Raw genomic sequence first — 13,798 nt, 5'->3', positions numbered from 1 at the left:
GAAAGCGCTTTTAGGAAAAAGCGCTGGTATAGGTTTCGCTAAAAACAAAACTAAAAAACACTCAAAAAAAGCGCTCTTATAGGGGGGTTACGAAATCGCTTTCAAAAAGCGTTGGTAAAGGCATGGGTACGAAAGCGCTTTTCAAAAGCGCTCTTATATGGGGGTTATGAAAGCGCTTTTAAAAGCGCTACTATAGGTGTAAGGCTACGAAAGCGATTTTACCCTAAAAAGCGCTGGTAAAGGCATGGGTACGAAGGCGCTTTTCAAAAGTGTTGTCATAGCTGTTTTAAAATTAAAATTTTTAAAAACAAAATTAGACAGAACGCGTTTTCCCTCACAAATCCCTAATTCCCTCTTTCTCTCTTGCCATCGCTGCGCCCAACCAAACTCAGAAAACTCAAAAATCTCAGCCGTGAGCCACCCTCGGAGAAGAAGACCGTGAGCCACCATTCCAACTCAGAAAACTCACCATCTCAGCTCTCGTTCTGCGCTGAACTTGATTTGCAACACTCGCAGCTCTAGCTTCTTGCCCTCTCCTTTGTAAGTAATTATAGCTTAGTGTCATCTCCTTTGTAGTAGTCAATGCTATCAAGAGTTTGATTAAGTATAACCTATCCATCCTACAAACTGTTAACATAACTATTTTTATGTGGAACTAAATACTAATTGTTGATAGTGTTTCATGTGGTTTTGAAGGGTTTAGAGTTACTCTTTGGTATATGATTCAATTTGGTAAACAAAATGTTTGTTGAAATGTCACTGTGAATTTGGCTATGATTTGTTGAAATTATTTTAACATGCTTGCTAGTAGGTATTATTTGTTGATATATTTCTTGTTTGGCTGATATAAGTTCATATGAATAGGCCTGTCTATAAGTGTTTCAAGGTTTGATTTGGTATGCATTTAGATATATGTTAAATGTGCTTAATTTTCAATTGTGGAAGTTCATCCACTATGATAATAAAAATCTGAGAGGTTCGTAAGTGTGATTCCAAATGACAGGGTTTAGTGTTAGAAAGTTTGGTAAATAATCTGTATCCTCTAACCTAATTTCCAAAATAAACCACTGGGAGTAATGAATTGTATCCCATTGAAATATACATTAAGAAGCTTTGGTTTTGGAGTTCAAATGTTAAGTGAGGTTGTCTCATGCAAGATAAAATCATTTATGAGTAGCATATCTTATGCTTATGTTTGTTTCTTAAAGGCAGAGAGAATTTCTATAAGAAAAGAAACAAGAAATGCTTATGTTTTTGTTTTAGTATTATATAGTTTACACAATATTTTTCATTTGTTTTCTGTCATTAGTTTAGTTTTTGTTTGTTTAAGTTTTGTTAACTTTGAGCTTACTTTACCTGAGCCAAAATTGTAAACAGATAAGAACACATATGATGTTGTAGTTGTACTGTTTAAACCCTTTCAATACCATAAACACTTTCACCTAACAATAAAATCAATGCCATAAACCCTATCACCTAACAATGAAAACTAACACTAGCATTTTAAAAATACTTTTTTTGTGTGTGTGTGAATAAACCCTGTCACCTAACAATGCCATAAACCCTATCACCTTCAATTAAGTTTTTTATTTTATATTTTTCAGGAATATCTTTGCTAGATATGGGTTACTTGTGAAGAGTGAAAGTTTGATCGTTTTCAAGAATCTTACATTGTGTGGGTCTAGAAGTTGCTTACTTCTATACAGATAAATAATTTTTCTCTCTCGCCAAAGTAATATGTTGCGTTTTATTGCTTCAGATTCATTCCGTGTATACTTTGCATTTTGACAAAAACGCATTATACCGTTTTGTGCCTTAATAATTAGTTGTTTTTGTTTAGCTTAATTAAGACATGGATAAGACATGGATGAATTCAAACTGATTATCGAAAGAGTACGAGAAAGGGGTATGGGAATTCGTTAAGTTTGTGGTTGCGCACGTCGAAGACCCGATTCGAATGACGTGTCCTTGCTTGGGTTGCTGTTATGGGGGTCAGGTTGACGGGAATCAGTTGGCATCGCATTTACTACGGTTTGGAATTGATAGAAGTTATACATGTTGGAATTTGAATGGTGAGAAAAGTAACAGGAATGTTGAGTCGAGGTGTAATACAACGTATGCTTCAAACGACAATTGCACAGACACATACGATTATGATCAAGTCGAAGAGATTGCATAAGCGCTTGAAGAAGATCTTGAGGATTGTCCCAAAATGTTCGAGAGGTTGGTAAGCGATGCAGAGAAACCGTTGTATGATGGTTGTACAAAATTCACAAGATTGTCTGTGGTGTTAAAGTTGTACAACTTAAAGGCGGACAATGGATGGTCGGATAAAAGTTTCACAGAGTTATTAGCCCTTATGAAAGATATGCTACCAGAGGATAATGTTCTTCCCAATCGAACGTATGAGGCCAAAAAGATGTTGTCCTCTATTGGCATGAGCTATGATAAGATACATGCATGTCCAAACGATTGCGTTTTGTTTTGAAACGAGTATGCAGCGTTGAATGAGTGTCCTAAATGCGGTGCCCCTCGATATAAGAAAAAGTTGTCTTCGGCCAAAGTCTTATGGTATTTTCCTATAATTCCGAGATTTAGACGCATGTATCGTAGTGAAACCGATTCAAGACACTTGACTTGGCATGCAGATGAAAGAATCATTGATGGAAAGTTGCGACATCTGGCAGACTCACCACAGTGGATGAAAGTTGATAGTGATTATCATGAATTTGGAAAAGAAGCAAGAAAACTTCGCTTGTCATTGTCTACTGATGGAGTGAACCCGCATGGTATTCAAAGTATCTCGCATAGCACCTGGCCTGTGATTCTTATGATTTATAACCTACCTCCGTGGCTATGTATGAAGCGTAAGTACATGATGTTATCTATGTTAATTTCTGGGCCTAAACAACCAGGGAATGACATAGACGTATACTTGGCACCCTTAATCGAAGATTTAAAGTTTTTGTGGGAGAACGGTGTGGAGGTTTACGATGGGTATAGGAAAGTAAGTTTCAACTTGAGGGCGATGTTGTTTGGAACAATTAATGATTTTCCAGCATACGAAAATCTATCAGGGTACAGCAATAAAGGTCAAAAAGCGTGTCCTGTTTGTGAAGATGAAACCGATACGACGCGATTGGATCTTCGTCAGAAGAATGTCTTTCTCGGTCATCATAGATTCTTAAATTCTAATAATCACTACCGTGGGTGGAGAAAAGCATTCAATGGAAAGGCCGAACAACGTACATCCCCGCCTTTTTTGACAGGTGATCAAATTTTTGAAAATGTGAAAGATGTGAGCACTCAGTTTGGCAAGCCTTTTGCACATTTACTTGTCAAGGGTGGGTGGAAGAAGAAGTCAATTTTTTTGAACTTCCATATTGGAAGTCGTTGTACGTACGACATTTCCTCGATGTTATGCATATTGAAAAAAATGTATTTGACAGCGTTATAGGTACGTTACTCAATATACAAGGAAAGTCTAAGGATGGCCTTAACATAAGGAAGGACATGGTAAACATGGTATTGAGAACTGAATTGGGACCCGTGACGAAAGGAAGATGAACATATCTGCCACCTGTTGTTTACACTCTATCTAGAAAGGAGAAGAAAACATTGTGTAAGTTCCTCAGTGAAGTTAAAGTTCCAGAAGGCTACTCATCATATATTAGAAGACTTGTGTCCATGAAAGACCTCAAGTTAAAGAGTTTGAAGACGCATGATTTCCATGTTATAATGGAACATTTTTTACCAATAGGTATACGTTCTATTCTGCCAGAAAAAGTAAGAAGCGCAATAACTAAACTGTGTTTTTTCTTCAGGCCAATTTGCAGTAAGGTGATCGATCCCGTGTTCTTACTAACATTTCAAAAAGAGAAGTTGTTACTTTATACAATCTCTACACCAACTCACCTTTATTCTATGAATAAAATAATGATAATAGTCATTCAAAATAACACTATTAAATCTATTTAACCCAAATTATTATTTAAACTCTATTAATAATAATTATAAATAATTAAACCAATTATCTAAAATATAATTATCTCCCGTAGCCCTCTTATGATATCCTACCTCACAACGCAACCCACACATCACATCTCTAAGCATAAATAATTCACCAAGACTTCATATATTCACAAACACTTTACAGATACTCATCATAAAACAATTAAATAATAATCTAATTATTTTGGAGTGTTACAACTCTCCCCCTCTTAGAGAATTTTCGCCCTCGAAAATGACCTGACGGAAACAAGAACGGATAAGACTCTCTCATCTGATCTTCACGTTCCCATGTCCAACTCTCACCAGCTAGTCCACCCCACAACACCTTCACTAAGGTAATCTCTTTACCTTGCAATTGCTACACTTCCCGTCCTTCTATTTGCACTGGTGCTGCTTCGATATTCAGGTTATCTTTCACCTGCACATCTTCCATTTGAATCACATGCGAAGGATCGGGAATATATTTCCTCAACTGAGACACATGAAACACATCATGAAGATTCGCAAGCAACGGCGGCAAGGCAATCCGATAGGCCACCTCACATATCCTCTCTAAAATCTGATAGGGACCAATAAAATGTGGCGTAAGCTTTTGCGACTTCAAAGCTCTACCGGCACCGGTTAGAGTAACTCTCAAAAACACATGATCGTCTACGTGGAACTCAAGTGCTTTCCTCCTCTTATCATGATAACTCTTCTGACGACTTTGAGAAGCTTTCATCCTTTATCGAATCATCCTTATCTTTTCAGTCGTCTCTTGCACAATCTCAGGTCCGAGCACAACACTCTCACCCGATTCATACCAACACAACAGAGTTCTACACCTCCTACCATACAACATTTCATATCGTGCCAAATCAATACTCGTATGAAAACTATTGTTGTAAGTAAATTAAATTAGTGGCAATTGGCTATCCCAAGCCTATTCTTGGTCCAACACACAAGCCCTCAACAAATCTTCTAGTGACTAAATGGTCCTCTCGGTCTGACCTTCCGTCTGTGGATGATACGCCGAACTCAATCTCAATGTAGTACCCAAGGCATCTTGTAAACTCTTCCAAAACCTTGATGTAAACCTTGGATCTCTATCTGACATAATACTCGACGGTATTCTGTGCAATCTCACAATCTCTTCAACATACATCTTAGCCAACTGAGAAATAGAATGGTTAATTTTCATCGACAAGAAATAAGCCGACTTGGTCAACCTATCCACAATCACCCAAATAGAATCATTTCCTTTGGCGGTATTCGGTAAACCTGCCACAAAATCCATGGAAATGTTGTCCCACTTCCATTCTGGAATGTTCAACTGTTTCATTAATCCAGAAGGCCTTTGATGTTCAACCTTAGACTTCTGACAAGTTAAGCAAGCATAAACAAACTCAGCAATATCTTTCTTCATACCCGGCCACCAAAACAATCTCTTTAAGTCTTGGTATATCTTCGTAGCACCCGAATGAATACTCAACCCACTTCTATGCCATTCTTCGAGAATACTCTTCTTAAGTTCTAGAACATCAGGAATACACACTCTATTCCTAAATCACATCACACCATTTTCATCAACTCGAAATTCGCCACCATTGCCTTGGTTAATTGATGTCAACTGATCAACTAACTTTAAATCGGATTTTTGACCATTTCTGATCTCATCAAGAATACTGTTAGTCAGTTTCAACATGCCCTACTTCACACTATTAGGAGTTTCTTCACAAACTAAACTCATATCTCTGAATTGTTCAACCAGTTCTAATTCATGCACCATCCTCATCGACATATGCAAGGACTTCCTACCCAATGCATCAGCTACCACATTTGCTTTACTAGGATGGTAACTCAAATCAAAATCAAAGTCTTTCAACAATTCAAGCCACCTCCTCTGCCTCATGTTTAACTCCTTCTGATCAAACAAGTACTTCAGACTTTTGTGGTCACTAAACACTTCAAATTTAGAGCCAAATAGATAATGTCTCTAAATTTTCAAAACAAACACCACAGCGGCCAACTCTAAGTCATGCATAGGATAATTCCTCTCATGAACTTTAAGTTGTCTAGAAGCATAGGCAACAACTTGTCCGTTCTGCATCAAGACTCCACCAAGGCCCATCTTAGAAGCATCACAATACACCACGAAAGACTCACTCGGATTGGGTAAAATCAACACCGGAGCAGTCGTCAACTTCTTCTTTAATTCAACAAAACTTTCCTCGCACGCAACATCCCATACATAAGCTTGACCCTTTCGAGTCAATTGAGTTAAAGGTAATGCTAATTTAGAAAAACCTTCTATAAACCTGCGATAGTAACCTGCCAAACCCATAAAACTTCGAATTTCAGTAGCATACTTCGGAGTTTCCCACTGCAACACAACTTCAACATTAGAAGGATCCACAACAATACCACCACCAGAAATCACATGGCCAAGGAAACTGACTTCCTTTAACCAGAACTCGCACTTCGACAGTTTAACATACAATTTCTTCTCTCTCAACACTTGCAATAAAATCTTCAAATGTCTAGCATGCTCTTCGTCAGACTTGGAATATATTAGAATGTCGTCGATGAAGACCACCACAAACTCATTTAGATATTCATGAAAGATTTGATTCATATACTCCATGAAAACACCTGGTGCATTAGACACGCCAAATGGCATCACAGTATATTCATAGTGACCATACCTCGTTCTGAAAGCCGTCTTCAGAATGTCGCCTGGTTTAACATGAATCTGATGATAGCCCGACCTCAAATCAATCTTACTGAACACACTGGCACCTACCAACTGATCCATCAAATCGTCAATTCTTGGAAGCGGGTACTTATTCTTAATAGTTACTTTATTCAACTGCCTGTAGTCAATACATAACCTCATACTACCATATTTCTTCTTAACCAGCAACACCGGAGCACCCCACAAAGAAACTCTTGGTCAAACAAATTTCTTTGCCAATAATTCCTCTAACTGTTTCTTTAGTTCTCCCAACTCAGACGCCGACATCCTGTAAGGAGCCATCGACATCGGACATGTACCTGGAACTAAATCAATAGCAAATTCCACTTCTCGCTCTAGAGGTAGATCACTGCCGTTGTCTGGAAACACATCTGGAAATTCATAGACAACGGGAAATTCAACATTTGTAGCTTCACGATCAACTTGCAATATTGAGAACATCGCAAACATCATGGCTTCATCTTTCACTAGTTCTTCTATTTGTTTGGCCGACAAGAACATAAGCTCTCCACCATCTTCAAATTCCGGAAACCTCATAGTCTTATTATAACAGTTGATATGAATATAGTTGAACTCCAACCAGTTCATCCCAAGGATAACATCAATTTGGTGTAAGGGCAGACACACCAATTCCGTCACAAAACACTTATCAAAGATAGTCAAAGGACATCCCGAACAAACAAAAGTAGTAGTAACATAACCATTAGCTGGAATGTCTATTACCATACTACCATCTATAGCGATAATTTAAATCCTAACATAGTGGCACAATCAAGCAAAATAAACAAATGAGTAGCACCAGTATCAATAATAGCAATCAGTTCAACACCGTTAATAAAACAAGTACCTCGAATCAAGCTGTCCTTCTTGAAATTCTATGTTCCGCTCAAAGCAAACACCCGACCGTTAGTCTTGGAAGAGAATTAGCATCCTTATTCAGTTTCTGGCATTGAGTACTGATATGAACCTTCTCTCCACAATTGAAACAAGTCGGACCATCATCCTTGCATTCAGGAGCACGATGACCCATCTTACCACACTTATAACACCTTAGAACCTTGTTCTTACATTCATTAGAGCGGTGACCTGGTTCACCATAACTATAGCACTTGATAGTAGCAGGAGACCCTCCCCCACTTGTCTTCTTCCCATCGGAAACCTTCTTCTTTCCTTTGTCTACAGGAGCACTATATGGCTTACCATGATCTTGGTTCCTCCCCTTCTTCTCATTGTGACTCTTAAAATATGCTGAATGAGCCTTGTTGTCCTCCTCATAGATCCTACAACTATTCACCAGTTCAGGAAACCTACGGATCTGTTGATACCCAATTGCCCGTTTGATTTCTGGACGCAGCCCATTCTCAAATTTGATACACTTGGAAAACTCAGCAGTCTCTGCATTGTAGTGCAGATAGAACTTTACAAGTTTAACGAACTTGGCAACATACTCAGCAACAGATGAATTTCCTTGTTTTAGCTAAAGAAACTCCATCTCTTTCTTTCCCCGAACATCTTCGGGAAAATACTTTCTTAGGAACTCCCTTGTGAACACAACCAAAGTAATTACCTCGCCAACAACCTCTAATCTCTGACGAGTGCCAATCCACCAGTCATCATCTTCTCCAGCCAGCATATGAGTACCATGCAGTACCTTCTGTGCTGTAGAGAAATCCATCACTCGAAAAATCCTTTCAATCTCCTTAAGCCATTCCTGTGCCCCATCGGGATCGTACTTACCCCTGAAGGTAGGCAGATTCTCCCTCTGGAACGTACTCAAGCTTCGAGATTCATCATTCCTTCCAGCATTAGGTTGATTTTGCATAGATTGAGCAACAACCTCCAAGGCAGCAGCAATCGCAGCGTCATTTCTTCCTGCCATAATCTGTTCACTCCAAAATTAGCATCAAAGTTAGAATAATCTACTGACAGTATTCAACTGTCACACTACAGACTCAATAACCTGGCCGGACGGACCGACATGCTCTGATACCACTAATGTAATACCCTTCTAAACCTCGAGAAATTTTCGTGAATAAATAATAAATATTCTACCACAAATCACCAACAATGGTGTCACATCTTCATATAAAATATCATAATAAGACATCCTGCTCCGTAACACGGGTTTTCAAAAATTGAAGCATTTATCTCATTGAAAATACCATCAAGAACTTCAAACATCGCAGCGGAAATTATAGTCTCAAAAACATCTTTATTTAATACTTCAAATAAAAATATCACCCCACTTTAAAACTCTTAAGCCATGCTTAAAAACATATTAAAACAAAATAAGGTATCTCAGTACATCATGCCAACAAAGAACATATAGTTCAATTCAGACAAATCCCAAGACCCCGATGTTATGTATCAGAGCAAGACCTTATTTATTGAAATAAAACAACTAAAAGACTCCATAAGCTATCCTCAAACTTTTACGTCTATTCCTGATCACCTGCGCGTTACCCACGTGGAGGTAACATTCAAACAGAAAGGGTGAGAAATCACAATCATTATAAAAGATGTAAGGAATAAATATAGTAGGTACAACACTATCCTCATGCAATTCACAAGTCATCACATATCACATATCATATTAATCTCATCATTATATTGTTAGATCGTTCATCACAAATAACACAACATTCACTTCACCACACAAACACAACATCATCTAAATCACAACTTCATCAATCAGTAATTTATATCATAAAATATGCAATGTCACATAGGATGCAATGTATCAACATAGACTCATGCACGTGGTACCAAAACTTCACTGATGACTTAGTCATCTTTCTCCAAAGATCCCCACCAATAGGATCGATTCCCGCTTGGAACCAGAGCACTTCACAAATACACTCAATCCACACTATAGGATTGTGCCATCACTGGACCAACGTCCTATAAACATCACTGGACAGAAGTCCTATCAACATATGCTATGAATGCATGATGCGCAACAACACAATAAAACTTGACCACAGCTAGTCAAAACGCATCATCATTCATATACTCACCATAATATCATCACATACTTCATAATATCTCATATTTTATCTTAACAACATCAAATACTTCTTACTATATCAAACACATCATAGTACAACATAATATCCTCATAGTAACGTCAAACACTTCATAGCATAACACAAAACGAACGTACAAGATTAATCGCATACAAAAGACATAGGCCTCCATAAAATAATCATCGATTGTATCCAAAATTATTTTTATATTATAGCGAATTTTTTTAGCTTTCCGTAGGTTCAAAACGGCGCGTCAAACGGACACCCGAGTCAAAAGTTATGGATTTTCAAAGTTTACTAAAATGCTGTCAAACAGTGAGCAATCGATTGCACTCAGACAGCAATCGATTGCACCCTATTCCAGAGGCCAAATTTCATAATTTTAACATATTGCAATCGATTTCATCCCCACAGCAATCGATTGCTTGCTGAAACATAAGCAAATTTCACTAAAAATTGATAGTGCAATCGACTGCTTGTTGTGAAAATAGTTTTTACGAATTTAGAACAGTAGCAGTGCGAAAATCTTTTTATTCCAATTCCAAAAATTTAAACTTCATGAAAGATGGCAAGATCAAACCTCAAATTATCTGTATCATCATCATACACCAAAATCACAAATAACAAAGCACCAATTACATCAATTCATTCAAGCTAACATGATTATCATCAAAATCAAAACCCCACACAAACCCACAATTATCTAAACCTTAAATCAATTATAATAATCAAGATAATCCCCTTACCTTAGATTGTAGCTAGAAATTGGTTCTCTCTCGCGTTCCGTCGAATTCTACGGGAATCTCCTCTTGGTTCTCTATGCCCTAGCTTCCTCCAAGCGTCTTCTCACTTTTACGATCGTTCCAAAGAAATTTAACACGTTCTCTCAACCTTATTTCTCTTATGTCAAACTTGCCCATTGGACCCCTAATATGGCTCTTCCCGTATTACCCTCACTTATCCTTTCATAATTACCATAATACCCTTATAATCTCTACACCAAATCACCTTTATTCTATGAATAAAATAATGATAATAATCATTCTAAATAACGCTATTAAATCTAATTAACCCAAATTATTATTTAAACTCTAATAATAATAATTATAAATAATTAAACCAATTATCTAAAATATAATTAACTCCCTTAGTCCTCTTATGATATCCTACCTCACAACGCAACCCACACATCACATCTCTAAGCATCAATAATTCACCAAGACGTCATATATTCACAAACACTTCACAGATACTCATCATAAAACAATTAAATAATAATCTAATTATTTTGGGGTGTTACAATGATTCATCTCCTAAATTTGCCATTGCTAAAAGAAAGAGAAAGAAGAAACATAATAAACAAGAGGAAGAGAAATGATACTTGAAGACGATTGAAGATGCAAAGATGAAGTTAAAATGAAAATCACTCGATGCACGAGGAACCAAAGGAGTTGTGAAATTCAAAAAGGAAAGGCCGACAGGGAGAAGAATTTGTCATTAGAGTTCAAGGAATGGTAATTGGAGTTGACAAAAAACGAAAAGACGGTTTGCATAGAAGGTGAAATGTAACTTGAGAAGAAAAGTTGTCTTTATATGACGTAGAGAGGGAGGTGAATCATCGGTATATAATAAAGGAAGACATGCAGAAGAAAATCAACAAACAAGATTCACATCAGGATCATAACGACACTTGAGTATCCTAAAACGCAATGCCACCCCTACCTTAAGAGTCTAAGGCCACGTGGCGAAATATCTGTGCGTAAATTTTCAATGACAAAACTTGCATTTAATGTGTGTATTCCCAAGGTTACCTGCTCCTAGTCTCTCTTCAACAAGATAGGAATCATTCACAAGGCCCATGGTCAAACGCGACAATTTCCCAATACTCTAAAAAGTCTCTCTATTCGTATGCAATAACAAAATTTGGGGGAAACTGTTTTTGGCCACCATTGGCCCAAGAACAGTAATGCCCAATCACTATGAGGCCCAGTTCAAGAACGTGCATGCTAAGACATTGGTGACTCAGAATGCTCACCACCTTCAGATATAATCTTAAGGTTCCCCCGCGTGAGCGCCATATCACACAAGGACGAATTTAACTACCCACACTATATAAAGTTTATTACACACCATTTTAGGTATTGTCTTATTCACACACTCAAACTATTCTTCTCACTCGTTGACTAGGGCGTTGAAGTGCTAACCTTGCTAGTCCACCCCTACTCTGCCGTACCGCAAGCTCACTCCATCGCATTAAAGCTCAAGTCCATCGAATCTCCACATATTTATAGTTCTGGTACAAAACACTTTAATTTTGTCATATTTGCAAGCATGCATTGTCATGCATATATGCAATTCTCTGTATTATATTATTATTGAATGTTGTGAGTTTGTTCACAGTTCCATCCTTTTAATTTCTAACAAAATTTAGACTAATATCAATTTGAATTATAAATATCACTATAAAAATCATCAAACTTTAAATTATAACTTTAATTTTATAGGCAAAATCAATTATATCCAACTGTAGTAAAATATATTAAAGTATTTTCAAAGCTCAAAAGTTTAACTTTGAAGTTCACTTTTTCTCATAATAGTTGTTGTACTTGTAAAAAAATTTATTTTGTTTCTAATGTAATTTTAATTATATATTTTAAAATTGTATTATATAATTAATATAATGAGAATGCATCGATAGTTAATAAGATAGATTATTAAATAAAATCATATTTTTTCCTTTCACTTATTTTATTTTATATGTACATTTTAATCTAGTGTATAATTTCTTGCTAGCACCTCAAAACCAACCTAACAAGAAAGGTGCTTCCTTGATTGTAGAATTTCTTTACCTCGTATTCATCATAATAAAAATAAAAAATGACTACAGTAACTCTTCTATAAAATCTTTTGAAATATAAAATAAAATTTAAAAAATGTAAAAGAAAAAATTGACTGCCAAAACTCTTTTGCAAAATTTTTCAGTATACAAAATAAAAGTTAAAAATACACAAAAACAAAATTGATATTTTTTATAAAATATAGAGGGTACAAATTAAATTTTTCTTGCGAAAAACAGGGTGAGGAAGATAATATGATATTAAGGAGCCCACATATTATCTGGAAAAACCCATAAAGAAACTGAAAAATATTTATTAGTAAAAAAATCAAAAAAGGAAAATATTAGGACTTCCATTTCATAATATTAATTTTCCAAAAAAGTAATAAAATCAGCCTGCTCCACAAAAAGCACTTCTATGATGATCGCACGTTAAGCTTACAACTTTTCACCAATTGTTCCCAAAGTGATGGTCCATAACCTCTCTTTGAGAAGGAACTGTCATTGTACAGAGGAATCCATACCATTAACATTGTCCATTGTCAACAACATTACTTTCTAAATTTTATCTTTATTTTTTAAATATGTGAAGCACGTGCATTACGTATATTGGAACAACTTTGCATGTCACGTGATGTGCATATGTATTTTTCACTATGCAAATATCTTATTGTTATATAAAATTTTCGAAAAAATATAGAATGAATAATATATTTATTAAATTAAACTAGTAAAATATAAATTTTAATTATTAAATTGAAATAAAATAATATAAATATATATTTTTCATCGAAGGATTAATAAATTTAAATGTGAAAAGAGTTATAGTTAGTGTACGATAATTAGAATTATTTTTATTTTGATATATTAAACAAATATTAATTTTAACTAATTATTTTATCACAAAAATTTACTTTGCGTATGTTTTTTAATCAAATTGTAAATTATTATGATAATTTAATTTTTTTTATTTACTAGATATAAAAGATTTAAATTATTTATTAGTGAAAAGTAAATATTAGTTATGTGTATGAATTATGTGTTGGTAACTTTTTATAGTGATATATTATAAAAAGTCAAAATATTATAGAAAAAAGGAATGACACTGTAATATAGATGACAAGATGTCAAGAATAAAGTATAATGGATTTTTTTTGGTAAGAAATTCACACGGGTAGGAAGGAGGAAAAC

The 13,798-nt window shown here is 35.7% G+C and overlaps 1 protein-coding gene across 1 annotated transcript; it reads right to left on the bottom strand.

The window, feature by feature from the left end:
• Nucleotides 1–7,631: 7,631 nt before the first annotated feature.
• On the bottom strand, nucleotides 7,632–8,624 carry LOC131635393 (uncharacterized). The gene is made up of 2 exons (XM_058906016.1): nucleotides 8,313–8,624; nucleotides 7,632–8,162 (listed from the first exon to the last, which is right to left on the bottom strand). Exons 1-2 carry the CDS (start codon nucleotides 8,622–8,624, stop codon nucleotides 7,632–7,634), a joined length of 843 nt encoding a protein of 280 aa, XP_058761999.1.
• Between the last annotated feature and the right edge of the window lie 5,174 nt (nucleotides 8,625–13,798).

The sequence above is a fragment of the Vicia villosa genome, unplaced genomic scaffold (assembly GCF_029867415.1).
Source record: "Vicia villosa cultivar HV-30 ecotype Madison, WI unplaced genomic scaffold, Vvil1.0 ctg.001476F_1_1_1, whole genome shotgun sequence".
Lineage (NCBI taxonomy): Eukaryota > Viridiplantae > Streptophyta > Magnoliopsida > Fabales > Fabaceae > Vicia > Vicia villosa.
The sequence above is the reverse complement of the archived record's forward strand: the minus strand, read 5'-3'. Positions and strand labels throughout refer to the sequence as shown.